The sequence below is a fragment of the Macaca thibetana genome, chromosome 1 (assembly GCF_024542745.1).
Source record: "Macaca thibetana thibetana isolate TM-01 chromosome 1, ASM2454274v1, whole genome shotgun sequence".
Classification (NCBI taxonomy): Eukaryota; Metazoa; Chordata; class Mammalia; order Primates; family Cercopithecidae; genus Macaca; species Macaca thibetana.
The window spans coordinates 161,983,228-162,010,872 of record NC_065578.1 but is presented as its reverse complement, the minus strand read 5'-3'; the positions used below and the strand labels follow the sequence as shown (position 1 = coordinate 162,010,872).

The 27,645-nt window shown below is 52.6% G+C and overlaps 2 protein-coding genes across 11 annotated transcripts in view; one reads left to right on the top strand and one right to left on the bottom strand.

Annotated features, from left to right (window-relative positions):
- Positions 1-27,645, bottom strand: part of TMEM9 (transmembrane protein 9) — a 229,527-nt gene that overhangs the window by 64,766 nt on the left and 137,116 nt on the right. The gene's annotated exons all lie outside the window — the stretch shown is intronic.
- The window catches only part of IGFN1 (immunoglobulin like and fibronectin type III domain containing 1), a 37,743-nt gene that overhangs the window by 9,090 nt on the left and 1,008 nt on the right, over positions 1-27,645 (top strand). Inside the window, exons 8-25 of one of the 10 annotated variants that reach the window (XM_050762133.1) lie at positions 562-736; positions 2,140-2,253; positions 4,381-4,549; positions 5,736-6,008; positions 6,769-9,987; positions 10,636-10,743; positions 10,852-13,428; positions 14,015-14,130; positions 14,826-14,967; positions 15,326-15,625; positions 16,216-16,515; positions 17,055-17,228; positions 18,282-18,410; positions 21,345-21,647; positions 22,637-22,725; positions 24,598-24,793; positions 25,524-25,823; positions 26,603-26,929. In XM_050762133.1, coding sequence (XP_050618090.1) covers positions 562-736; positions 2,140-2,253; positions 4,381-4,549; positions 5,736-6,008; positions 6,769-9,987; positions 10,636-10,743; positions 10,852-13,428; positions 14,015-14,130; positions 14,826-14,967; positions 15,326-15,625; positions 16,216-16,515; positions 17,055-17,228; positions 18,282-18,410; positions 21,345-21,647; positions 22,637-22,725; positions 24,598-24,793; positions 25,524-25,823; positions 26,603-26,929 — 9,011 coding nt within the window. Of the gene's footprint in view, positions 1-561; positions 737-2,139; positions 2,254-4,380; positions 4,550-5,735; positions 6,009-6,768; positions 13,429-14,014; positions 14,131-14,825; positions 14,968-15,325; positions 15,626-16,215; positions 16,516-17,054; positions 17,229-18,281; positions 18,411-21,344; positions 21,648-22,636; positions 22,726-24,597; positions 24,794-25,523; positions 25,824-26,602; positions 26,930-27,645 lie in introns of all 10 variants that reach the window. The other 9 variants (XM_050762143.1, XM_050762123.1, XM_050762105.1 and 6 more) reach the window with 9 other exon arrangements.

Here is a 27,645-nt window from a genome sequence, read left to right as displayed (position 1 = left end):
TCCATGAGGGATTTTGGAGCCTCCGATAATATTCACTCCCTACTATTTCCATAAGTAAGCTGGGCTTGGGCCGCACCTCCACCCAACACAGCAGGGAGCTAGACTGCCTGTAGCAGATGGGAGGATGGGAAGGGGACTGAACTGGGAATTCTGGATCTAGCTCTGCCATTTCAAAGCTCTATATCCTTGAGTTAATCATCTCTCCTCTGATTTCCTCCTTTGCAAAATGTGGTGGTCCACTGGAACAATGATGTAACTTTTTTTTTTTAAAGCAACAGAACAATGCAACACCCACTTTCCCCAGACATCTTACTTAGAAATCTACAATACAGGTTGTTAGAAGCATTTCTCCTGAAAGTTGTGGGGTGAGGCTGAGGCTCGCCCCACCCATCTCTGAATCCTTCTGGCCCCAAAAGTGGTCAGTCCCAGATATTCCAGGCTCTGTATTTCCTTGAGTGCAGATAGAGCAGCTTCCTAGAACTACTTGGGGCACCAGAGCCAGGTGGCCAACAAAGGAGCAGGGGTTCCTCTGGCCTCTGACCGGCTGGCCTTGCTCCCCAGGGCCCCACCAGCCCCTGAGAAAAAGATAGACCTTGAGCAGGTATGGCAGCTGCTGATGACGGCAGACAGGAAGGACTACGAACAGATCTGCATGAAGTATGGCATCGTCGACTACCGTGGCATGCTGCGCAAGCTACAGGAGATGAAGAAGGAGCAGGAGGACAAGATGGCACAGGTGCCTCACTCCATGGCCACCCCTCACTCCATGCCCACCCCACACACCTGAAGCATAGGTGCCTCACCCCATGCCCACCCCTCACTCCATGCCCACCCCTCACTCCATGCCCACCCCACACATCTGGACCATAGGTGCCTCACACCTGGAGGTGGGCTTGGAGGCAGAACTTAGGAAACCAAGTATGATCGAGGGGCCTGTCTCCATCTAGTCCCCAATGGGGTATCTGGCTAAGGCCTTGGGATCCCAGGTTGGTGTCCTGCCTTTGCAACCTGGTTCTGATACTTACTAAACTCTGGAGCTTTGGAAGAGTTAGGGCCTCTGTATCTTGGATTCTTCATCTGTAAAATGGGAATTATAGTCATGCCTACCTCGCAGGGTTATTGGGAGGATAATGAGAGAATGTACTTAAAGTACTTAGCTTAGTGCCTGATACATGGTAAGGGCTTGATTTTTGCTTTCATTATCATTGTCACCAGATTGGGGCGGGGGCGGTACCTCGTTGGTTTATTTCTCCCTTTTTTTTTTTTTTTTTTTTTTTTTGAGATGGAGTCTCACTCTGTTGCCCAGGCTGGAGTGCAGTAGCACAATCTTGGCTCACTGCAAGCTCCGCCTCCTGGGTTCACGCCATTCTCCTGCCTCAGCCTTCTGAGTAGCTGGGACTACAGACGCCTGCCACCACGCCCGGCTAACTTTTTGTATTTTTAGTAGAGATGGGGTTTCACCGTGTTAGCCAGGATGGTCTCAATCTCCTGAACTCGTGATCTGCCCGCCTCGGCCTCCCAAAGTGCTGGGATTACGGGCGTGAGCCACCGCGCCCAGCTACCTGGTTTATTTCTAAAGGCTTTCATGGAAGGGAATTTTACAGTTCCTATTAGCACTCTGATCCCAGAATCTTATCAGCTGTACAGGAATTTCTTCCCTGTGTCTAACTTAACTATAACATAAGTCTAATTTTTCTTCTGAAAATAGAAAACAACTCGTTTTCATTACCCTGAAAATAGTATCTTATCCCCTTGAAGGATAAGTTTCCTTCCACCTAGGGTCTCAGCCTTCTCTCCTCAAAGCTTTCTCATTGGCTTTGACACAGGACCCAGCACAGAGCTTTGCACACAGTAGGTGTTCAACTAATGTTTGTTAGAAGTACAGATGAATTGAAATGCCCTACTGTGTTCTAGCACCTGGGCACCTGGGGTCTTTTCTTGGTTGTCTTCTTGATCTGATCTCTCATCTTGGAGAATTTCCTTCCTTGAGGGGCTTACTTTTCCCCACTTGTAAAAGGGGCCAATGCATGCTCATATGGGACGCTGTGGGCCTGGGATGGTACCAGGACCTATGAGGGTTTGGAGTGCCCCGAAGAGAGAACTTCATGAACTCTCCTGGTGGGTTTGTCTGCTTTGTAGTACATCAACGCCATCTCCAGCTTAAGACACATCAGGGTCACCAAGGATGGGATTGCAAAGTTTGACCTGGAGCTGGATCTCAAGGATTCTCAGAGCAAGATTTACCTGTATAAGGTGAGGCTGGAGGGGCTATGAGTGGGGGGATCTGGCAGGGATGCTGCAGGTCTAGTGGGGAGAGAACTGTGGGTACCCTGAATTCCTCCATGGGAACAACCAGAGCACACAAATGGTGAGCCCCTCATCCCATAGAGTTCCTGGTTGGAGTTGGGCCAAACCCTGGTGTAGACCATCCATCCACAAGGACTTCTTATCTCACACTGAGCAACCAGTCTCTCCAGCTGGGCCTGTGACTCTCTGTAAATTGTGTCTAACACCAGAGCATGGGGGTGAAAAGAGGGTTCTGAGAAAGTGCACCCCTTTCCATCTGAGCTTTCTTTCCAGAGACTTCATACATTCCTACCTGGGCTCTAGGAGTAGTTACCTGCCAACCAGATGGGGGCAGCGGCAGGTGGGGAGGAGCTGGTAAAATTTGGCTAGTTCTGTAGCCAGACTCATCCAGCTTCATCACTTATAAGCTGTGTGACCTCAGACAAGATACTTATCTTCCCCGTGCCTCAGTTTCCTCATTTGTGAACTGGGGATAATATAGGACCCGCCTCACGGTGTACTGCAGCGCTAAATGACATCATGCGTGACTTGCCCATCCCCTCACCTCTCTGCTCATTCCTGCTTCTCTTCCCCTTGTCCCTCTGTTCCTGCCCCACTGGCCTCATCCCTGTTCCTTTGCCCCAGCTGTTCCCTCTGCTTGGCATGCTCATCCCTGATATCAACAGGGCTCATTCCTTTATGGCAGAGAGCCTTCCCTTGGCCACTCTGTGTGATTCCACTATGTCCCTCCAGCCCCGTCCTAGCACTCAGGAGCCCTGGACCCATATCTACCTTTTTGTTCCCTGGTTCTCTCTTCTCTTTATTTCTCTCTCTCTCTCTTCCTTCTTTCCTTTTTTACTTTTCTCTCTCTCTCTTCCTTCTTTCCTTCCTTGCTTCCTTTTTTTCCTTTTCTTTCTTTCTTTTTCTTTCTTTCCCTTCCTTTCTTTCTTTCCCCTTCCTTCCTTCCTTCCTTCCTTCCTTCCTTCCTTCCTTCCTTCCTTCCTTCCTTCCTTCCTTCCTTCCTTCCTTCCTTCTTTCTTTCTTTCTTTCTTTCTTTCTTTCTTTCTTTCTTTCTTTCTTTCTTTCTTTCTTTCTTTCTTTCTTTCTTCCCTCTCTTTCTCTCTCTTTCTTTCCTTCTACAGGGTCTTACTCTGTTGCCCAGGCTGGAGTGCAGTGGTGCAATCTCAGCTCACTGAAACCTCTCCCTCCCAGGTTCAATCAATTCTCCTGCCTCGGACTCCCGAGTAGCTGGGATTACAGGTGTTTGCCACCACACCCAGCTAATTTTTCATATTTTCAGTACAGATGGGGCTTCACCATGTTTTCCAGGCTGGTCTTGAACTCCTGACCTCAAGTGATTCACCCGCCTCAGCCTCCCAAAGTGCTGGGATTACATGCATGAGCCATCACGCCCGGCCAGTTCTATTTCTTTCTAACATAAATTATTTACTTATTTATGACATTTATTATTTATATTTTTCCCCCATAGGATTTTAGCTAGTGAGAGCAGGAATCTTTTTTTAGGCATTGATGTGTCCTAAGTACATAAAACAGTGCCTGGCACACAGTGGGCCCCTAATAAGTATTAGCTGTTGTTAATATTCAGCAAGTAGCAAACCTATCTAGGGCTTAAAGTAGGTATGCATATAGATTACTGGGTTTGTAGAGCCTTATGGATATCTGATGGTATTCTCTGCAAGTTCCTGTTGGTGAATAAGTTGAGCTAGGGCCTGTGGGCCATTGGTGTCATGTCCAGCCTCCCCTGCTATCCTCGCAGGGCTGCTGGGGAGTAACTCTACTCATAGCCTGAGCTGGAATGTCAGCAACTTTAGGTGCCCCTTTGTATAACACTTGCAGACTTTTCACTCCATGGACATTCCTAGAGCATGGATTCCCATCCAGCTCACAATCCCTGTTCCCATGTCCTCCAGGCCCTGCTGTCCACCCCATCCCAGCTCCTCTATGGTTCCAGGAATCTGTTGTCTGGTGATTGGGCCTGTGGGAGAAAACTGCTGGTTATAGCCAGAATGGGACTGGGGCAGGAAGCACTGAGGAGCCGCTGAGGCCCACCTCCTCTTCCTTTTCTGGCGTTAGGATGGTGAGATGATCCCCTATGGCTTCAACAACCAGACCAAGCACTGCCTGCGCCGGCTGGGAAAGCGTTATGAGTTCCAGATCCAAGACTTGAGGCCTGAGGACTCTGGCATTTACCAGGTCAAGGTGAAGGATGCTGTGGTCTTCTCCACAGAACTGGAGGCCAGTGGTGAGTGGTCTACACTGCCGAAGTTGGAGTCGGGGAGATCTGTGAGAAGTGGAGTCCATGTTGGTGCAATGTGTGTGTCGGGGGGTAAATGTGATGTGGCCCCAGCTGCAAAGACAACTGGGAGACGGACACATACCTAGATGGCCAAATTTTGATGCTTTCTGTTTTCCAAAGCCTTGGTGCAAGTTATCTCTCCTGGTGCTGAGCTGGGTTCTACTGAATTACCGTCACAGACACAGAACATATGTGTCATGCCTCTGCTCAGACCTTCTGCAGCCACCAATTCTTTTCAGATCAGATCCAGACTAATTGCATAGCCTCTAGAACTCCTTTCTGTTGCATGTCCTCATCTCCCACAAAGCCCTAGCAAGAATCTCTGGGTTAGGCATCCTCGCGCTCCATACAGACCTTTCCTTTTCTGCTTCCTGTATTCCTTCCCTATCTAGGAACTGCCACTCCTCCTTCATCAAACTCTGTGCCATCCCCATGAGTACCTGTGTCCACATCACTCTCAGAGCAACCTGCCAGCTCAAGGGGGTTCTTGAAAGGACAAGGAGAGGCCTGGGGAAGGGAGCATGTCCTAAGAACATGGCTAAATCAAGGTTGGGGGAGAGAAAAGGAGGTTATGTGTCCCAGCAGTGGGGAGGTGCCCAGATGGGACTTTGAGAAGCCTGAAAACAGTGCAGTTTGGGAAAAGGAGTGCAGGTTTGGGAGTCAGCCAGACCCTGGTGTGAATCTTGGTTTCTCTTAACTGCATAAGACTGGAGCAAGTTATTTAACTTTTTAAGCCTCAGTTTTCTCACCTGTAAGAAGAAATTAATAATACTTACCTGGGGGTAAGCAATTATTACTTGGATGAATAAGATAAAGGATGAATAAGATAAAGTACTGGCTCTTAGCATAGTGGTTTTCTTCATGCATCCACCTTGTCCCCAAATAGAACTTTTGGGTTTAGAAGTATGGAATCCTAGAGCTGAAAATAAGCCTCATTGCTCATAATTCTAACCCCTCATTTTATGTAGGGGGAATTGATACTTGAGGTCCAGAGGAGACCTATCCCAGGTAACACAGGGAGTTTGTGGCTGAGCTGGTCTAAGCCAGGATTTCTGAACGGCCAGCCTTGCAGCCTCAGGTCACACTGTGTCATACCATCAAGCTGATATCCCCATTCTTGCTTCCCTGGCAGCCATACCCCCAAGAGTGGTGGTCCCACTGGCGGAGACCCACTGTGAGGAGCACGGTGACGCAGTCTTCGAATGTACCTTCTCCAGCCCCTGCCCTAGTGCAGCCTGGCATTTCCGGCACCGGCTACTCCACCCCAGTGACAAATATGAAGTGTTTGTGTCCCCCGACGGGCTGACCCACCGGCTGGTGGTGAGGGGCGCCCATTTCTCAGACATGGGCCCCTACTCGCTGGGCACTGGGCTCTACACTTCCAGCGCCTGGCTGGTGGTTGAAGGTGAGTGCTTCACAGCTCTGTCTTTCTCTGCCTCCAGGGAAGACCTCGGGGCTGCAGAGGCATGAGGAAGGCGAGGCAGTGGGATTTCCTCTGGTCAGCCATTTGCTCTGGAACGATTCCCTTGCTCAGAGAGAATAAGGAAGGCTCCTTAGATTATTCTCCACCCATTGCTGTGCAGACCTTCATGGCCAACCCAACCCTTCTCAGCTGTGTCTGCTCCACTGGGTCTCTTGGAATTACTCTGGGGCACAGATGGCTCTAGGGTCCTAGGCAGCCTTGGGACAGTGGCCCAGGTTCAGTCTGGGTGAGAAGGCCCTGCATCAGACCAGAGCGCACTCTCAAACCTCCCTGGGGATTGAAATTTGGGTTCAAGATGTTCCCAGGAAAGTGTAAATTGGACATAAGTTAGGCAGGTGATAGAGCAAGTTGATATTTTAAAAACCATGCACCTGCTGCGGCAGTTTGATAAACAAATGACTTTTGGCTTATGCATTTTCTCCAAAATCCTCAAGAAGACTGTAGCAGGGTGGCCTGTGGGTATGGGACTGGGGGAGGTGGTGATGGGATTCACCCATCCATCCCTGGAACACCCTGGCTGCCTTGCCAGGTGGTCAGCTTGCTTCTCTCCTGGGGAAGCGTAGGTCAGGCAAGCAGTTGGGCTCAGGCAGGTGCTTTGGCCGGATTTAACAGGAGTTTTGGTACTTTCTCTTGTCTCTCCATGTGGGCACTGATCTTCCATATGAATAAACACTCACCGAAGCTGGGAAGGATAAAGACCTTCAGTCCACAAGTGCTGACCACCAACTACAGAGGCAAGGAGCCCAGGCCTCAGGAGCAGAAGAGTCTGGGAGCATCAACAGCCAGGGAGAGAAATTCAGAGAGCAGGACCCCAGTGGGGGCTCCCTTGAGGGGGCAGGGATGGCTTCTGGGTTCCAGCACATAGCCAGCCCAGACAGGGATGGCCTTGGCAGACATGGCTACTCCTTGATGGAAGACAAGGGGGCAGCTGTCTCAGCCTGGGGCCCTGGACAGGAAGGCGAAGGCTTTCTAGAAGCAGAGGGAAGCGGAGTCACTCTTCCCAGGGAAAGTCAATCTGGCAGAGAGGGAGGCTGGGCTGAAAGCCTTGCAGAGAGGCCCTATCTACAGGGAGGGAGCTCAGAGTCAGGGTTGGGCCTCCCAGAAAAACGACAGCAAGATCATGGCAGAGACAGCAATGGTGATGAATGCTGGAGGACAGCAGGAGGCTGGGAGGCTGGGTCCAGTCCGCTCCAGGCTGGAGGACTGGGGAGCAGCAGGGAAGGAAAGGAGCACAGAGGGGATAGTGGAAGACAACTGGATAGGCATGCCCCGGAGCAACTGTGGGATGCTCAACTGAGACCTGGGAGAGGAAAGAGTGACATGCAGGGCTACCAGTCTGATCCTGTAGGGTCCTGGCCAAGAGGAAAGCAGATAAAGATTTCACAGGGTGACAGCTTGGCTGAGATGGACAGAGGGGATGCTCCAAGTAGGGAAAGAAGGAGAGGAGTAGTAGTGTGGGGTAGTGGGACTGGCCTGGGAGAAGCTGGAGACAGCAATGGGGCGGGAGGTCCTGGCACCCTGGAGTTTACTGGAGGAAGAGGTTCTGGCTCCAAGGCAGGTATGGGCCCTGAATCCTGGGATTCTCAGGGAGGTAGAGATACTGACTCTGGGGAAGCCTGGGGCTACTGGGGGTCAGGAGAGTTTCTAGGACAGACACTTGGAGACAAGGACTTCCAGGAACCATCAATATCAGGTGGTAGAAAATTCCGTCTGGGAGATGGGAGTCCTGAGATCAAAGCGGAAGACTCACTGCAGGAGGCAGATGGTCTGTGCAGGGGGGAATCTGTAGTTGGAGGAAGTGTCTATAAAACTGGCCCTGGAGGCCCAGGAGACCCCAGAGGCTGCGAAGGTGGCCTACAGAAGCTCAGGGGAAGGGATGACCAGGAAAGAGCTTGGGCCTCAGGTGAGATAGGGGATGACCCCAGAAGCTTCCAGTCTTCCCAGGAGTGGACAGCAGGTCACAGAGCAGCAGGGAGTGTTGGCAGAATAGAATCTAAGGGCACAAGTCCTTGGGATGACACACCATCTAGCCTCAGAAAAACTGGAGCCCACTATGGGTCTGGAGTGCTGGGACCCAGTGGAGGGCAAGAGGGTATGGGTGGTACCCAGGTGGCTGGACTGACAGAGTCTGGTCAGGGGGTGGATGCCAGAAGCCGTGGGCTAAGTAGGTCTCCAGGCCTGGGTGCTCAGGGATCTGGGGGGATACTAGGAGATACGGAAGGATTAAGAGGTCCTGGGTCAATAGGGTCTGAACCAGATTTCTGGAATGGGTCAGGGAGCTCCAGAGTAAAAGGACCCAGAGGCTATAAGGATGACTTGGAAGGTCCTGGGAGAATGGAATCTAGGTACGAGGGTGGCTTAGGATATTCTAGGGGAATAGGCCCTAAAAGCGGGGCTGGTTATAGCTATGGCTCAGGGGTTCCAGGAGAAATGGGGTCTGGCCATGGTGCTGGTTGTAGAGTTTCCCCTAGGGCACCTGCAGGAATGGAGTCTGAGGAAGGGGGTGCATACAGGAATGGCTCTGGGGTGCCTGGGGGAGTGTGGTCAGGAAATGAAGAATCTGGCCCTGCAGGAGGAGGGTCTGGGAGAATTGCCAGTCTTAAGAATGGCTCAGGTGGTCCTGATGGAGCACCCGTGGATGACATCAGGAATTGGGCCTCTGCACGCCAGGGCGGCATGGGCCCTAGGGGAGGGCACCATTCAGATGGCGGCCTAGGGAGTCCTGAGATGACGGGGTCTGTGGGTAGAGGTGGTCTCAAGGCCCCTGGAGTAGTGGAGACTGTTGGGATGGGATGTGTGGAAGCAGAACCAGAGAGCTCTGGAAGAATAAGGCCTTGGAGTCAGACTGGCTTCAGAGCCTCAGAGGCCCTGGGGGCCTTTGGAGAAGGAGGCTATGAAGATGGCTCTGGGGGTCCAGAAGCCATGGAACCAGGGCCTCTGAGGGCAGGGAGCAAAGTGGGTGAGGGGGATGGGACAAGATGCCCTGGTGCTAGGGCCTGTGGAGCTGGAGCTCGTTACAGGGATGATCCCAGGCACCCTGAGGCACTCGCACCTCACACCGGGGCTGCTTCTGAGAGCCAGTGGGCTTATGGCGCTGGCAATGTGCTGGGTTATGAGGATGGATCAGAACTGCCAGGGCCTCAGGGAACTGGGGTCAGAACAGCCTATGGAGGAGGGTCAAGGGGCCTTGGGCCTAGGAGTACAGGACCAGGGGGTGAGGCAGGCTTTAGAGAGAGTTCAGGGGACCTCCAAGGAATGGGATCAGCAGATGGGCCGGGTTGTAGGAAGGGTATTGGGGGTTCGGGGGAAATGGGGTCAGTGGATAAGGAAGGTTACAGGGAAGATTTGGGGACTCCTGAGAATACGGGTTCGGGGAGCAAGGCTGCTTATAGGGATGGTGTAGGGGGTTCTGGGGCAATGGGGTCAACGGATGAAGCAGATTATAGGAGAGATTTAGGGGCTCCTGAAGGAATAAGTTCAGGGAGCAAGGCAGATTATAGGGGTGGTTTACAGGGTTCCAAGGAAATGGGTTCAGAGAGCAATGCAGATTATAGGGGTGGTTTAAAGGGTTCCAGGGAAATGGGGCCAATGGATGAAGCAGATTATAGGAAAGATTTGGGGGTTCCTGAGGGAATGGGTGCAGATTATAGGGGTGGCTTAAGGGGTCCTGGGGAGATGGGGTCAGTGGATGAGTCAGGTCATAGGAATGGGACTGGAGGTTATGGGGAAATGGGGTTGGGTTATAGGGAGGATGTGGGGGCTCCTGAGGGAATGGGCACAGGGAGCAAGGCAGGTTATAGCGATGGCTTAAGGGGTTCTGGAGAAATGAGGTCAATGGATGAGGCAGGTTATAGGAAAAATTTGGGAGCTCCTGAGGGAATGGATTCAGGGAGCAAGGCAGGTTACAGGGGTGGTTTAAGGGGTTCTGGGAAAATTGGGTTAATTGATGAGTCAGGCTCTAGGAAAGATTTGGGGGTTCCTAAGGGAGTGGGTTCAGGGAGTAAGGAAGGTTTTAGGGATGGTTTAGGGGGTTCTGGGAAAATGCCGTCAGTGGATGAGGCAGGCTACAGGAAGGATTTGGGGGTTTCTGAGGGAGTGGGTTCAGGGAGTAAGGCAGGTTTTAGGGATGGTTTAGGGGGTTCTGGGGAAATGGGGTCAGTGGATGAGGCAGGCTACAGGAAGGATTTGGGGGCTCCTGAGGGAATGGGCACAGGGAGCAAGGCAGGTTACAGGGGTGGTTTAAGGGGTTCTGGGAAAATGGGGTTAATTGATGAGTCAGGCTCTAGGAAAGATTTGGGGGTTCCTAAGGGAGTGGGTTCAGGGAGTAAGGAAGGTTTTAGGGATGGTTTAGGGGGTTCTGGGAAAATGGGGTCAGTGGATGAGGCAGGCTACAGGAAGGATTTGGGGGTTTCTGAGGGAGTGGGTTCAGGGAGTAAGGCAGGTTTTAGGGATGGTTTAGGGGGTTCTGGGGAAATGGGGTCAGTGGATGAGGCAGGCTACAGGAAGGATTTGGGGGCTCCTGAGGGAATGGGCACAGGGAGCAAGACAGGTTACAGGGGTGGTTTAAGGGGTTCTGGGAAAATGGGGTTAATTGATGAGTCAGGCTCTAGGAAAGATTTGGGGGTTCCTAAGGGAGTGGGTTCAGGGAGTAAGGAAGGTTTTAGGGATGGTTTAGGGGGTTCTGGGAAAATGCCGTCAGTGGATGAGGCAGGCTACAGGAAGGATTTGGGGGTTTCTGAGGGAGTGGGTTCAGGGAGTAAGGCAGGTTTTAGGGATGGTTTAGGGGGTTCTGGGGAAATGGGGTCAGTGGATGAGGCAGGCTACAGGAAGGATTTGGGGGCTCCTGAGGGAATGGGCACAGGGAGCAAGGCAGGTTACAGGGGTGGTTTAAGGGGTTCTGGGAAAATGGGGTTAATTGATGAGTCAGGCTCTAGGAAAGATTTGGGGGTTCCTAAGGGAGTGGGTTCAGGGAGTAAGGAAGGTTTTAGGGATGGTTTAGGGGGTTCTGGGAAAATGGGGTCAGTGGATGAGGCAGGCTACAGGAAGGATTTGGGGGTTTCTGAGGGAATGGATTCAGGGAGCAAGGCAGGTTACAGGGGTGGTTTAAGGGGTTCTGGGAAAATTGGGCTAATTGATGAGGCAGGCTCTAGGAAAGATTTGGGAGTTTCTGAGGAAGTGGGTTCAGGGAGTAAGGAAGGTTTTAGGGATGGTTTAGGGGGTTCTGGGGAAATGGGGTCAGTGGATGAGGCAGGTTATAGAAAGGATTTGGGGGCTCCTAAGGGAGTGGGTTCAGGGAGTAAGGAAGGTTTTAGGGATGGTTTAGGGGGTTCTGGGGAAATGGGGTCAGTGGATGAGGCAGGTTATAGAAAGGATTTGGGAGCTCCTGAGGGAATGGATTCAGGGAGTTATACAGATTACAGGAATGGTCTAGGCAGTTCTGGAAAAATTAGTTCAGGAGGTGAGGCAGGTTATAAGAATGTTTTAGGGGGTTCTGGGAGGATTCCATTAGGGAGTGAGGCAGGCTCTAGGGGTAGTTTGGAGGATTCTGGGTACATTTTGTCAAGGAGTGAGGCAGGTTGTGGGCAAGGCTTTGGGGGAACTGGTGGCATGGGGTCAGGGAGTGAGGTCAGTTATAGGGGAGGCTCAGGAGGATCTGGGGAAATGGGGCCAGAGGGTGAGATGGGTTATGGAGGTGGTTCAGGGAGGCTTGGAGTACCAGGCTCACTAGCTGGAATAGGACATGAGGCTGGACCCAGAGGCCACAAAGCCATGGGGCACAGGTCAGGATATTGGGTAGCATCAGAGGGTGGCACGAGCTGCAAGGATGGTCCAGAGCGAGCCAGGGAAACAGGGCTTGTGGATGGGGCAGGACCTGGGGTGGAACCTGGGATGGCTGGAATGCTGGGCACTGCAGGTGGCATGGCACAGAGAGACAGCCCCAGGGGCCCAGGGGTGCTGGGGTCTCAGGGAGGGCCACAGACTCTTTCAGATGAGAGAGGCTCCACCAAAGATCTTGGGGGCTATGGAACCTCAGGGATCCCTGAGGCCTTGGAGGCTGCTGGTGACGAGGGAAAACCAGATGTCAAAGAATGGCAAGATAGTTCTGGGACTCCAGGGTCTTTTAGGGACAGAGGGGCTCCCAGGGCAAAGGATAGGTCTCCAGACCAAGCAGGGATCATGGGGTCTTCTGGGTTTCTTGATGGCAAGGGGGCAGTAGAAGGTGAAACCTGGGCAGGAATGGCTGCTTTGGGGTCTGGACATGAACAGGACATCTGGAAAGCAGGCCCAGGAATGACAGACAGGGGTAGAGTTGCTGGCCAGGGGAGATTGGCATCTCAGGCAGGCGGGGACTCACTTTTGGGAGGCAGAAGGATAGGCTCAAGGAGCTCAGCGGGGACAGGCCAGGATCTGGACAGCAGCTCTATGCCTGGGGAAAGGGGCAAGTCAACATCAGGGCCTGCTGATGGACTAGGAATGAGCAATGCCTGGGCTCCTGACTGGGAAAACCAGGGGTTTAGCCGAGGCAGCGTAGGTGCTGGGAAGCAGCCCGCAGGCTCCAGAGCTTCCGGTTCTCTGCAGGAAAAAGATGCCGCTTTTGGTGGGATCCATGAAGGGCCAGGGGGCTTAAAGGGCAGGGAGGGTGCACCAGGCCAAGAGGTGGCTGGTGGATGCCGAAGCCCATGGTCCCTGGATAGCAAAGGTTCAAGTCGTGGAAGGGGCAGTTCTGGTGGTGCAGAGGACTCAGGTATCCTGGGCAAGGGGAATTCTACTGAGCGGGGAAATGCTGTCATCCCAAAACCTGGGGAGTCAGGACCTCAGGGAGCCTGGAATGGCTTAGATGGTCCCTTTGGCAGAAGAGCCTCTGGAGATAGGTCAGGAGGGACCCAGGACCTGAGCTCTCAGCTAGGCAAGGGACAGAGAGGAGGAAAGAGGTCCCTCGGGGAACAGGGGTCCCTGGAGGCTGAGGATGGTGAGGTCCAGGATCCTGGGGCCCTAAAGGAGGATGAGGTACAGGGAGTGGAAGAGGCTGGGAGGTCAGGCAGGAGGCCTGGCTCACTTAGGAGCAGGTCTCAGGCACAGTCAGGGGCTGAGGTGGGAGGAGGAAAGAGAAGGGGAGTGGATGAGGCTGGAAGCATGGGATGGCAGTCTATGGGGGAGAACCGGGGGTGCCTGGAGGAGATGCTGAGTGAAGATCAGAGCCGGGAGCCCCCCAGTCACCTTGGTAGCAGGAGAGGTGGCAAAGATGACAGTTTGGACATCTATGGAGAGAGGAGAGATGCTACCCAGAGTTCCACATCCAGATATAAGCCTGGCACTGGCAGTTTCTCCAAGGAGGCCCGAGGTAGGTGCTTCTCTGCTAAGCTGGCTCCCATGGGCTAGAGACAGTGGGGAGCTCCCTGGCCACTGGGATGCTTGGGTCTGTCCCAGTTCTGCCCCCAGCCCCAGGATTTTGTCCCTGCCAGTACTCCCCATTCTCAGGAACCTTTTGCAAATTTAGGAAGCAACCTCTTCCTCTTTATGAAGATGGGGTCCAGCCTGTGAAAGACTCAGAGTTCTCCTAGGAGACCTCTTTGCTCTTGAAACCTTATGTCCACAGCACCAGAGTTGTTGACCCAACTCTCTGTGGGTTACCAGACTTCTCACCTGGGTGACTTGCAGCGGCGGGAGGAAGGGGGCCTTCGTATACCTTACACCCCAGGTCTCCTGGACCAGCCTAGGTCCTGCTGAGAAAAGCAGCAATGCTTGGGCTCCTGTCTAGGAAGACCAGGGCATTGGCACCAAGGCAGCATAGATGCTGGGAACCAGCCCTGCTGACACCAGCTGTGCCCAGTTGGCAGGACCATGGTGGCCTTGCAGGGCACAGCGCAGGCCATGGCCTGGGAGGCTCAGCTCTGGCGACCCCCTCTGTGTCTCTCCCGGCCCCATAGGCCACTTCTCCCAGGGCCTGGCTGACATGAAGGTGCAGCAGGGGGAGGCTGCCACACTCTCCTGTATCCTCACCAGTGACCTGGGACCCGGCACCTGGTTTAAGGATGGCGTCAAGGTACTGCCTCCCCTCACAGCTTCTCTTTACCAGCAGGAGGGACAGAGGTAAAGCAGAGAACAAGAAGAGGGTAGAGGCTTTGAAAGAAAGATTTTTCATTCTTCATTTTACTAATGTATCCACCTCAGGAGAAGTTTAAATAGCCAATAACTTGGTGTGTTTAAAATAAAATTGGATTTTTAAATGATGTGTATCCTACGCCCTGCAGCACACCCCTTGTTCTTCCACCATCCAAAACGCCTCTTCTATACCCATACCTGCTGAATCCTACCCATCCTTCAAGGGCTTGTATAAATGCCATCTTCTCATCCCTACCAGAAGGGGGCCCTCGTCTCCCTGCACAACCTCCCTGTCCTCCATTAAAGCTGTCACCCCAAGAGAAACATCAAAGTGACTCAGGGCATGAGGCTCAGTATCAGCTAGGTCTGGCTTCAGATCCCGGCTCTGCCACTACCAGTTATGTGACCTCAAGCAAGCTGGTGAACAGTCTGGCTTCCTCATCTATGAACTTACTTCATAAGATTGTTAGACAATTAAATAAGGTGCTAAGCACAGAGAGCATTGGCACACAGTAAGCATTCCATTCACACAGCTGTTATCAGGATCCCAGCATCTGTAAAGGGCTCTGGTTAGCTGGCCTGGAGGAGCTGGGATGGGAATGGGGTGACCTTCTCCTGCTGTGGCCCTGTCTCCAGCTCACCGCCCAGGATGGAGTCATCTTTAAGCAAGATGGTCTCGTGCACAGCCTCTTCATCGCGCGCGTGCAGGGGACCCAAGCCGGGAGGTACACCTTTGTAGCTGGTGACCAGCAGAGTGAGGCCACTCTGACCGTCCAGGGTAAGGCCTAGCCCTGCCCTGCCCTGTCCCACAGTCTCTTTGTACCAGGTGATATGCCTTGCTTTAAAACACCTGAATTTGTGGCTACTCTGCAGCCAGTATCTAATCTCATCCCCAGAGAAGATGATTTAAAAAGCCAACTCATACTCTGTCTATTCCAGCATCTTAGCTCTTTCCTTGTCAGGAAGTCCTTGATGAGGTCTAAGCCTGGTCTCTCCCGCTGCAGATGAAGCCCCTTCCCTTTGTGGCAGGGCAGGGGATTCCTTAATCTTCCCCCAGACTTCCTTCTCTGCGTCCTCCTTTCTGCATTCCCCGGTGCCCAGTGCTCTGGTCTTTGACTCTCTTGTTTTATTTCCAGATTCCCCTATCATTGCTCCAGATGTGACAGAGAAACTGAGAGAGCCACTGGTGGTCAAGGCTGGGAAGCCAGTGACAGTGAAGATCCCCTTCCAGAGCCACCTCCCCGTTCAGGCTGCCTGGAGAAAGGACGGGGCCAAGGTGGTGGGCAGTGATGACAAGGAGGCCCAGGTGGACCTGGGGGACCGCTACACGCGGCTGTGCCTCCCCAGCACAGGCAGGAAGGACAGTGGCCAGTACAGTGTGACGCTGAGGAGTGAGGGAGGCTCTGTGCAGGCCGAGCTCACCCTGAAAGTCATAGGTACCAACCCCATCTTCCCCCAACCAAGGCCTGAGAGTTCCCAGGGTTCTGGGCCCTCCCTGCCATCAAGGGCAGGCCTGGGGTGTGATCTCTGGTGGCTCTGATCCTCATTTGCATGCTGTTTAAGATCCAGACCTACCCCTAATTCTGCTCAGACTGCTTAGGAAGAAGCAGTTGAGATCAACACAGTGCCGGGCTCCTGCTGGGTGGGGGGGAGCAGATTATGTTTCTCTGACCCCAATGCACTGGGCCCTCAGGAAGCTGCTGGGTAGGATGGCGGTCCCCAGCCCTGAGTGGTGCCAGCAAGGTAGGACTGCTGTGGGCCGAGCAGGTGCCCATACCAGCCCCCCGATGGTGGAACTGGGACGGGCTGGTGCACTCCATGGCACATCCCTGGGTGCACATATGTGTTGGGGGTGGGGACGTCTCAAGAGTGTGTGACCCTCTGGGTAATGCCCAAGGCTCTCTGGACAGTCTGCCCCATTGCAGGCTTATCCACTGATGAGTGGCAAAGGGGGGCGGGGAGCGGCACCGTTCCAATCTAGCTCCTCTGACCCCTCCTCTTCCTGCTCTTCTCTGTGGGTCCCCAGACAAGCCTGATTCCCCACAAGGCCCCATGGAGGTTCAGGATTGCCAGAGGGCTGGTGTCTGCCTCCGCTGGCGGCCCCCAAGGGATGATGGGGGCCAGCCTGTAGAGTGCTACGTGGTGGAGAGACGGCAGGCTGGCAGGAGCACTTGGCTGAAGGTGGGCGAGGCCCTCGCTGACAGCACCACCTTCACGGATGCCCATGTGGAGCCAGGCAGGAAGTATGCCTTCCGAGTGCGGGCTGTGACCTCGGAGGGGGCTGGCGAGGCCCTGGAGTCTGAGGAGACATTGGTGGCTCCTGAGGGTAAGAGAAAAGTCTGGGGCTGGGGGTGGAGACACTCCTGGGCTCCCCGCTGTGCCAGGGAGGGCAGGCTGTCCCAGAGGCTGAATGACACCAGCCTGTGCTCAGGGTTTTGGAGGCCCTTCTATAGCACTCTGGAGACTCCTTCCCTCAGCTGCATTTGGGATCTGGCACCCAGATGAGGAAGTGTTTTACAGAGTCTCCGGGAGTGAGGGTATGGGCCAGCAAAGCCTACTGTCTCACGCCCCAGGGAGAGAGGGGCATCCACCTCCAACGTCCTATCAGGGGACCGGAGGCGGAGGGGCCTCAGGGCTGGCTCTAGGCTCCGAGGCCACGGTGCCACGGTGCCTTCTCTGTCTTTTCATTCCTTCCCTTGAATAGCTGGAACACTGACCTAGGGTGGGCTGGCTCAGCCCCGACACTCGCCAGGACCGGGAGGAGTGTGGCCTGCCCCAGATGCCCGTGCCTCCTACCCCCAGGGGCTCCCCGTGAGCCGGCACCTTTCAAGGCCTCTGGCTGACTGGAATCTTCCTTGCCCCCAGCTCTCCCCAAGGCCCCTTCCGCGCCAGCCATCCTGTCAGCCTCCAGCCAGGGCATCACACTGACATGGACGGCACCTAGGGGCCCTGGCAGTGCCTACATCCTGGGCTACCTGATCGAGAGGCGTAAGAAGGGGAGCAACACCTGGACAGCAGTGAACGACCAGCCGGTGCCTGGTGAGCATTGTCCTGGCTTCCAGAGCTTCCTTAGACCGCTCCTGGCTCCAGGATGCCAGGAACTTGTCAGTTCAGATTGGTTTAATACAGTGGTTCTTATCTAGGGTGGTTTGGCAGTATCTGGAGATATTTTTCATGGTCACAACTGGGTGGAGGGTAGATGTTACTGGCATCTAGTGCAAAGAGGTCAGGTATGCTGTTAAACATCCTACAGTACACAGGACAGAACCCACCCCCTCCTCTCAAAAATCCCAAAGAAGTATCTGGCAAAAAAAAAAAAATGTCAATCATGCTAAGGTCAAGAAGCCCTGATTCAGAAATCCCAGCTGGGAGCCAGAGATGAAGCTGTTAGCCCTGGCCCCTCCACTTCTTGCCTTGACCTTGGACAGTTCACTTCCTCTCTAGATCTGAATTTCCACATCCATGAAGTGGAGAAGAGGGTCCCCTGCCCCACTAAGTAGTTTCCTAAGAAACAAACTGCATTCTGAGATCAGAAAGAACTTGGAAAAGCCAACGGGCTGGGCAGATGCGAGGGGTCTTCTGGTAACCCTTAGCATTTCTTTGCTCTGCGTGCGTGCTGCAGAAGTCCAGGTTTGAGGAGGGAAGAACGGGCTCAGAACAGCTTGCCAGGAGACCTGGATTCAGGTCATGGCTCTGCTACTTAGAAGCTGAGGCCTGTCAGGGCTTTAGTTTCCTTATCTCTGGAAAGAGAGATGAACAAAGGGCAGCCTTACGATTTCACTATTTAGTTATCCTGCTTTATTTAAATATGACAGCAACTCTGTAAGGCAGAGACAACCAGGGAGATTAAGGTACTTGCCCAAGAACATCCAGCAAGTTAGTGGTGGAACCAGACAGGGACCCGAGGCCCCTGATGCCCTGAGCAGTGCTCTTTCCACTTTGGAGGGAACTGAGTCACAGCGGGTGGAGGGCTGTAGGGAGGAACGTGTTAGGACTCCAGGCTTGGTCTCCTTCAGAACTTGGAGGCACCCAAGCTATCTCCCCACGTCCAGCCCCATCCGGGTGGGACTCACACGAGCGGGCTCTTCACAGAGAGGAGGTGGACGGTGGCGGACCTGCGGCAGGGCTGTCAGTACGAGTTCCGGGTCACAGCTGTGGCTCCCCCAGGCCCTGGAGAGCCTGGACCCCCATCAGATGCCGTCTTTGCTCGGGACCCCATGAGTAAGTAGGGAACCAACCCAGGATGGGGGTGGGGGTGAGCATGGGATAGCCCTGAAGCTGGGTGGGACTTGATGGAAGGTCACAGGTCACAGGTCAGGGCAGTCTTGAAGGACATGATCAGGAGGGCTGAGATATAAAAATCAAAAGGCAGCCGGGCGCGGTGGCTCAAGCCTGTAATCCCAGCACTTTGGGAGGCCGAGACGGGTGGATCACGAGGTCAGGAGATCGAGACTATCCTGGCTAACACGGTGAAACCCCGTCTCTACTAAAAAATACAAAAAACTAGCCGGGCGAGGTGGCGGGCGCCTGTAGTCCCAGCTACTCGGGAGGCTGAGGCAGGAGAATGGCGTGAACCCGGGAGGCGGAGCTTGCAGTGAGCTGAGATCTGGCCACTGCACTCCAGCCTGGGCGACAGAGCAAGACTCCGTCTCAAAAAAAAAAAAAAAAGAAAATGTAAAAATCAAAAGGCCTCTCGGGTGAGCCACATCTTAGGGCCCCTATATTGAGATCAAATAGGCCCAGAAGCCAGGCAGTGGTATTAGAAGATTCCTTCCCTGTCAAGCATAATGGTTCACACTTGCAATCCTAGTACTTTGGGAGGCAGAGGCAGGAAGATTGCTTGAGCCCGGGAGTTGGAGGCTGTAGTGAACTATGATTGCACCACTGCACTCCAGCCTGCATGACAGAGGGAGACCCTGTCTCAAAAATAATAATAATAATAATAATAAAACAAAATAAAAAGGGGGAGTTCTTTTCAGGATCACTTCACTTACTCTTTGGCCTCTAGGCAGGCCAGCCCCCAATCTGGCCCACCTGCTCCAGTCCCATAAGCATCCACTCACCCCTGTGTGCCCATCAGGCAGGGCAGAGAGCAGATGACAGGGGAAGCTCAGCGTCAATTCTCTATCCAATGAATATTTGCCCATCACCTACTAAATGGCCAGCATTGTGCCAGGAAGTAGGTGAATCAATCCTGGTCTCTGCCCTTGAGAAACTTACAGTCTGAGATAGCATTTCCTATCTGAGACCTGTGGTCTTGAGAACATGGAGTGTATCGAGAGATGCCAACAGACATTCTGAGAACAACAGGAACAGCAAAAAATGTCTGTGACCAAAGATGTGTATGATGTGAGCCTATGATGTTTCCAAGTCCTGCAGGGGAAAAAAACCTGTCTAACCTTGATCCAAATCTAGCTTTTTCACAAAATACCTATTAAAAGCGTCAAAGGCATACAGCTTAGAAAATGCTGTTCTATATTTCTCATCCCCTAATGAGCCTGCCTACACCAAGTCCTCTGGGGAGCAGCACATTTCTGACACTTGCTGGATGGGCCAGGTGGTCAACACCTGGAGAGCACCTCTGTGCCCCACAGAGCCTAGCCCATTGCAGGTGTTCAGGCTGTTTGAATGAACCCAACAAGACCGGAACATTCTGTAAGTTTCATTGTTCAAGTGGTATCTGAGTTTTAGTCCTAGTAAGGGCAGGGTGTGGAATGGAGGGATGGGGGATGAAAGCTGGCCCATGCAACTTACTCCTTGCAAATGGACCAAGGCTGTCCTATATTTTCTCTTTCTTTTCTTTTTCTTCTCTCTTCTTTTCTTTTCTTTCTCTCTTTCTTTCTCTCTCTCTCTTCTTTCTTTCTCTCTCTTTCTTTCTTTGTCTCTCTCACACTCTTTCTTTCTTTCTCTCTCTCACACTCTTTCTCTCTCTCTCTCTCTTTCTTTCTTTCTTTCTTTCTCTCTGACAGGATCTCACTCTTTTACTTAGGCTGGAGTGCAGTGATGCAATCTTGGCTCATTGTAGCCTTGAACTCCTGGCCTCAAGCAATCCTCCTGCCTCAGCCTCCTAAGCAGCTGGAACTATGAGCATGTGCCACCACACCCTGCTAATTTATGTTTTTGTAGAGACAGGGTCTCGCTGGTCTTGAACTCCTGGTCTCAAGCTATCCTCCTGCCTCAGCCTCCTAAAGTGCTATGATTACAGGCATGAGCCGTGGACCCACAGCCTATTAATCTCTCCTATCAGTGGTGGGAAGTAGAGACAATGGATAGGATAAGCAGTGTCTAACAGCAGCCACAGCAATCACTACATTTTCTGGATTCTTGCTGCTAAGCAAGGCCTATGGCCCACCAACATAATCTTATTAGAATTTATGAGAAATGCTGAATCTCAGGCCTCACCCCGGACCTACTGAATAAGGGTCTGTATTTTTACCAAAATCCCCAGGTAACTTCTATACTAATCAAAGTTTGAGAACTACTGCCCTAGCCTAGTGGTTTTCAAACTTCATCACATATTTAGAAACACCTGGAAAATTCTTAAAAATGTTGATGCCTAGACTGCACCCCAGACTAATTAAATCAGAATCTCTGAGGTGGCATCTAGGTACCAGTATTTTTAAGCTCACCAGGTGATTCCACACTCACTGTGCTTTTTGCTTGTTCTAAAACCTCTGTGGGTAGGTGGGGCTATTATTATTGTTCTCATGTAACAAGTGGAGAACAAGAAGCCTGCACTGAGTACCCGAAAGGTAGAGTCTTGACTCTAAGAGTTTAGAGTCCAGAATAAAAACATGTAGAAGTCCAGTCTTACGGGATAATGGAACCCAAGAGGTCATCAACTAAAATCTCGGTTTTCTGGAATTACAGAAGGATAGTTAGGAGAAGGCATTTGGCAGGTTGGTGAATGAATGAGGGAAATGAGTTGGGGGAGGCTTCCTGGGAGAGGTGGCCTGGGATCTGTGTGCATAACGGAGACAAAGTGCTGGTTACAGTAAGAATTTGGAACAAGGTGGGTGCTTCAGGAAGAATCTAAAGGCAGAATTGCTAAGTGGAAAAACTTCCCAGTCTCCCACAAGGAAGGCTAATCAAAATCCACACTGAGTGGCCTCCCTCAGGAGATGCCATTCCTGACGCTCCCATGCTGCCTGGCAGGACCCCCTGGGCCGGTGAGGAATCTCCAAGTCACAGACACATCGAACACCAGCATCACTCTGAGCTGGGCTGGGCCAGACACCAAGGACGGGGACGAAGCCCAGGGGTATGTGGTGGAGCTGTGTGGCTCAGACGATCTCCAGTGGCTCCCGTGCCATGCGGGCACCGTGCCAGTCACCACCTACACGGCCAAGGGCCTTCGGCCTGGAGAGGGCTACTTTGTGCGAGTGACAGCAGTTAATGAAGGAGGTCAGAGCCAGCCCACTGCCCTGGACACATTAGTGCAAGCCATGCCTGTTACTGGTGAGTGCTGCCTCCTTCCCCGACCTCTGAGCCCTGCAAGCTCCTCCTGAGAGGGGGCCCCTGAGTAGCCGTCATGCACTTGCTAAGCCAGGATCTCCACCCTCAGTTTCAGGAAGTAACATTTATTGAGCACCTACTAGGTGCTAGGCACTGGGCTAGGCAGTCCCTTCTTAGAAATGTTTTCTCATTACGACTCATAACTATACTACAACATTAATGTTTCTATTCTGAAGTTACAGAGAAGGAAACCGAGGTTCAAGGTACTTTGCCCACGTTGTCACCAATGGTATGTGGTAGAGCCAGGATTTAAACCTGGAGACTCCAGAGTTGATGTTATCTAGGAGAGAGAGTGGCTGCTTCCTGCACATGGCCTTAGAAGGCCTAAGTGCAGCTCAGCTCCTGTGGTTCACGTTCAGAATGGGACATGCCCAGGTCCCCATTATTATTGAAAAGAGGATTGTCTTTCCCTTTGGGCTTTAACCACTACAAGCACCTGACCTGCCTTTGACCCAAGCTGACACTGGGCCACCCCAGCTGACCCTAGTCATCACTGTGACAGTAGGGAGACACAAACACAGCACATGGAGTCCAGAGTCCCAGAATCTTGTCCTGGCTTTCTCCCGAACAAAGTGTGACCTCAGGCAAGTCACTTCCTGTCTTGGATTGGTGTCTATCTCATCTGCAAAACATAAGTGCTCTGCCACATATCAGCATCTTCCTCTGTTCCAGCCTAGTCCACCCCTCTCCCTGCGGGGTCCCTTTCTCAGCTCCTGTCCCTCCCCTGCTAGCATCTCCCCACCAGCCCCTGGGGTGCCCCCTGAAGATTCTGCTCCCAGCTGCACTCCAGTCCTTTAGAGGCCCCAATGTGTTGGGATCTCAGCATCCCAACTGGCTCATTCTTCCCCTCCAGCCCTGCCTTGCTGGGGACCTGGGGCTGGGGTCCAACTGTGAGGCAGAAGGGAGGTAACCAGTCCTCTTGTGTGTTTCAGTCTGTCCTAAGTTCCTTGTGGACTCCAGCACCAAGGACTTGCTGACGGTCAAGGTCGGGGACACTGTTCGTGTGCCCATCTCCTTTGAAGTGAGTGTACCTACAGGGGTGTGGGGAGGGAAGCCCAGAGAGGCCAAGGGGGCCAGACTCAGCCCTGTGGCTCTCTTTTCTTCCCTGTTCCTCTCTTTTCTTCCCTGTTCCTTTTTGGCCCCTAGTCAGTGTCCTGGGCTTGTGGAAATCAGGCGAGAGACATGAGGAAGGAAGGATTCAGGTCCTCCTTGAAGGTACCGCCCTCACTTGGCCACTGGGTGGCCATTCTGCTCCAGGCCTGCAAATCCCTCTAGTGGTAGCTTCTGCTACTGCACCTCCAAATTAAGGCTCTTCCGGTTCTCCACCTCTCCTAGTTTGGGAATTCAGAAAGCCGGCCGTGCCGATGGTCCCCTTTGGCTTTGCAATGTATTTTTGTGCAATCACATGACCTACATTTGACTCAGGGTGATCCTTAACCAACACTAACACCACCTGACTTTATAACAGTAGGGTGGTGGCTAAAAGTACAAACTGCCTGGGTTCAAATTTTGACGTCATCACTCACAGCCGTTTGACTTTGGACAAACATTATTTATTTATTTATTTATTTATTTATTTATTTATTTAGAGATGGAGTCTCACTCTGTCACCCAGTCTGGAGTGCAGTGGCGAGATCTCGGCTTACTGCAACCTCCATCTCCTGGGTTCAAGCGATTCTCCTGCTTCAGCCTCCGGAGTAGCTGGGATTACATGCGCCCGCCGTCACACCTGGCTAATTTTTGTATTTTTAGTAGAGCTGGGGTTTCGCCATGTTGGCCAGGCTGGTCTTGAACTCCTGACTTCAGGTGATCCACTTGCCTCGGCCTCACAAAGTGCTGGGATTACAAGTGTGAGCCACTGTGCCCAGCCAGGACAAATATCTTAACATCTCTGTGTTTCACCTTCCTCATCTGTCAAAAGGGGATAATAATAGTAACCTATCTCAAAAGTCTGAGGGTTCAAGGAATTAATATATTGAAAGTGTATATGTAGGGCCTGGCATATGGCAGCACCCAATATGTTTTAATATTATTATTGTTTAAAATCATCATCATCTGTGTAGGAAGCTCATAGCACACAGAGCCAGATTCAAACCAGTCTATCTTACTCTAAATGACTTGTTCTTAACCACAATAATGATAGTGATAATGATGACAAAAATATTTAATGCACATTGAGTAATTATCATGTACTAGGTCTTGTTCTCTCTGCTTTCCATGTATTTATTATTAACACTTTAAATTCTCAGAACAATCCTGTAAGTTCAGTTAGTTACTATCAGTGTCTTCATTTGACTCTGGTACCCACCGTGCCCTGTACTGAGGGCCCCGTAGGGAACTGGCGGCACAGTTACCAAGCAGCTGGGCTGGCCTTCCCACCCTCCTCAGGGTCACCACAGTTCAAGGCCAGGACACCGAAATCTTCCTCCTAGACTTTTGCCAAATTATCTCCTATGTGGGTGCCAGGGTAGTTAACACTCCCCTCCCCACACATCCCTTCTCATTCCCATCCCACCCCCTGCCATGTGGATCCAGAACTCATTATGCCTTCCTGCTCAGAATCTGACAGCAGTGGCTCCTGGCTTACAGGATAACATCCAGATGTCTGTACAGGTGTGACGTGGAGGGCACTTTGCATTTTTGCCAAATCTCCTCGTCCAACTTCCTTTCCTGTTCCACTGCCCCCCTACCATCCCCATCTGCCAACCTCACACTTTATCACCACCCCTCTTTCCCACCTGTGTTTTCTTGTCTACGTTCTGCGTTTTCTTGCCAACTTTCTCCTTGTACAAGGCTCTTCTCACCACTTCTACCTTCAGCCTAGCTTAAATGCCATCACCTCCATGAAACCGCCAGCTGCCCTTCTCGACTTTTCCTTCCTCTCCTTTCTCAGGCCGTGCCCATGCCTGAGGTGACCTGGCTGAAGGACGGCTTGCCCTTGCCCAAAAGAAGTGTGACCGTCACTAAGGATGGCCTCACCCAGCTTCTGATCCCTGTGGCTGGCCTCTCGGACAGTGGTCTCTACACTGTAGTGCTGAGGACCCTGCAGGGGAAGGAGGTTGCCCACAGCTTCCGTATCAGGGTGGCAGGTGAGGCAGGCCTGGCTCTGGGCTCTGGACACTGGCTTGGCCACTCACCAAGGCAAGGAGATGTCCACGGGTCTGGTCATAGGTCTCAGCCACTCTACCAGGGCTAGGTATGCAAGGTGACCATGCTCCACCTTTCCTCTGTGCTTGATGATACAAAGTAGAAAGGACCCCGGAAGCTCCCCAGGGACTTCCATTGTCCTTCTGCCTCAGGAGCCTAGAGACAGTCATGTCATGGCTCCTCTCCAACCTCAGTTATCCTTCCCTTTGAGTCAGTGAGCAGAGGCAGTCACCACTGTTACATCACTCCAAAGACCCAGGGGACAAAATTGTTTGCAGCCGTTGCACAGAATAAAGGCTTTCCTCCCCAGCTGTGGCTCCACACAGCCCCTGCCCTGGAGGAGCTTCTGGATATCCAGAAATGATCAAATAGACTAACAGTGGGGGCTCTGTAATGCGGCCTCATGAGAGCCCTGCCTCTGTCCAAAAATGCATGTTTTGTCCTGTGTCATTTTACTTAAAAACTGAAGTGAATTATAATTACTCTTTTGGGGAGATTTTCTACCCTCTAGAGATAACTGTGGACATCTGGCCAAACTCACTCTGGCCCCAGCTACCTGTGTGGCAAGACTGCATTCCCCAGGACCCTTAGAAGACTTGGGACCTGGAGGGGGCTGGCAGCAGCCCTGCTGGGTCCCCTCCACGTGACCTCCCTCTGCCGTCTCTCTTGAAGTATGTCCGCAGGCACCTGGGCCCATCCACCTGCAGGAGAACGTGCCTGGGACGGTGACGGCTGAGTGGGAGCCCTCTCCGGACGAGGCCCGGGGTGTCCCGCTACACTATACAGTGTTCACACGCTCCTCGGCACATGGCCCCTGGCGCGAGGCAGCCGACCGCATCCACACCAACCGCTTCACCCTCCTGGGCGTCCTCCCTGGCCACGAGTACCACTTCAGGGTGGTGGCCAAGAATGAGCTGGGGGCCAGCAAACCCTCGTACACCAGCCAGCCCTGGTGCATCCCCCGGCAGCGTGGTAAGCAGCCCCTGAGAGGGAGGAGGAGGCAGGGTGGGGGTTGCACTCTGCAGTGCAGCGGGATGCTCCCAAGCATGGCAGGTGCACAGGATAGGGACTGTGGCAGAGATGGCCTGGAGCATGCCAAATAACAGCCAGCATCCCTGAGCTACTGCTCCTCCCTCTCCTGCCTCACACCTACCTGTACTGACATCCTCTGCACCCCTGACCTCCGTGGGGAGAATGAGATTGGTGTGGGTGTTTGGGTGTCTGAGGTGCCTTTGGGAGGATTTTCAAAAGCAGTCACAGACAATAAGGCAAATAGAGGTTAACATTTCTCTGAAAACAAAGTGTATTTTACAGCAAGGTAGATGTGGACCTTAAGATCAGTCACTAGAAGAGCAGGCTATAAAATCAAATGAAGGTTTCTTTTTCATAAAATACAAAAATGTCAGGAAAGCTCTACACCAAAATGTCAGCTATGGTCATCTACAGGTAGTGACATTATGACTGGTTTTTATTCTTTCTCCTTTGATTCTCGGTGTATTCTCATTGTCCACAGTGAATGTGTGTTAGCTACCAAAAAATCCATAAAGTAAAAAAAAAAAATCCATAAAGAATTTTGGGAAAAGGATAGAATGAGGCAAGCCTTGGGGTCCAAATTTGCAGGCAAGATGTGGCAGGAAATCCCAGGTAAGGCCTACATGGTAGTGTCTTGAGCTCTCTACCCAGACTCGAGTCTCAGCCAGGCCTTCCTCACTTTCTCACCCTCCTCCCTCTCACCCCGGCTTTCACCACAGACAGGTTCACAGTGAAGGCTCAGAGCTACCGGGAGCCCGACCTGAGCCAGAAGCCCCGGTTCCTGGTGGGCCTGCGGTCCCATCTCCTGCCCCAAGGCTGCGAGTGCTGCATGAGCTGCGCCGTGCAGGGCTCGCCCCGGCCCCACGTCACCTGGTTCAAGAACAACCGCAGCCTGGAAGGAAACCCCGCGGTGTACAGCACTGACCTGATGGGCGTGTGCTCCCTCACCATCCCCAGTGTATCCCTGAAGGACAGCGGCGAGTACAAGGCTGTGGCTGAGAACACGCTGGGCCAGGCAGTCAGTACTGCCACCCTCATTGTCATAGGTAATGGTGGCTGCCCTGGCAGTGGGACAGGAAGGAGAGCCAGGAGAGCAGTCACCTGCCTGCCTTCAGGGAGCCTCCGGGGGGCGCCTAGAGGGATTCAGCGGGGAGTCAGGAGACAGGACTCTCTGCCTGACTCTATGAACTTTCAGCTATTTAACCTACCAACACAAGCCCACATGTGGTCTCGATTTGCCCACTTTTTTAAAAAAATATATTGTTATTGTTATTCTTATCATTATTATTATTATCGAGATGGAGTTTTGTTCTTGTTGCCCAGGTTGGAGTGCAATGGCGTGATCTCGGCTCACTGCAGCCTCCACTTTCTGGGTTCAAAATATTCTCCTGCCTCAGCCTCCCGAGTAGCTGGGGTTACAGGCATCCGCCACCACACCCGGCTAATTTTTTTGTATTTTTAGTAGAAGCAGGTTTTCGCCATGTTGGCCAGGCTGGTCTCAAACTCCTGACTTCAGGTGATCCACCTGTCTCAGACTCCCAAAGAGCTAGGATTACACGCGTGAGCCACTGTGCCTGGCTGATTTGTCCACTTTTAAACTGAGGTATTTGAACTTGGTGAGCAACTCTTGATTGAAAGGCTGTGTACTGCCCACCTGAGCTTCCCAGTGGGGCCACACGACACATTGCAGGCTGAGAAATGAACAGGCATCCGTATTGTTCTTTCTTAAATATGTCGAGATACGGACATTTAGTGCCTAGAA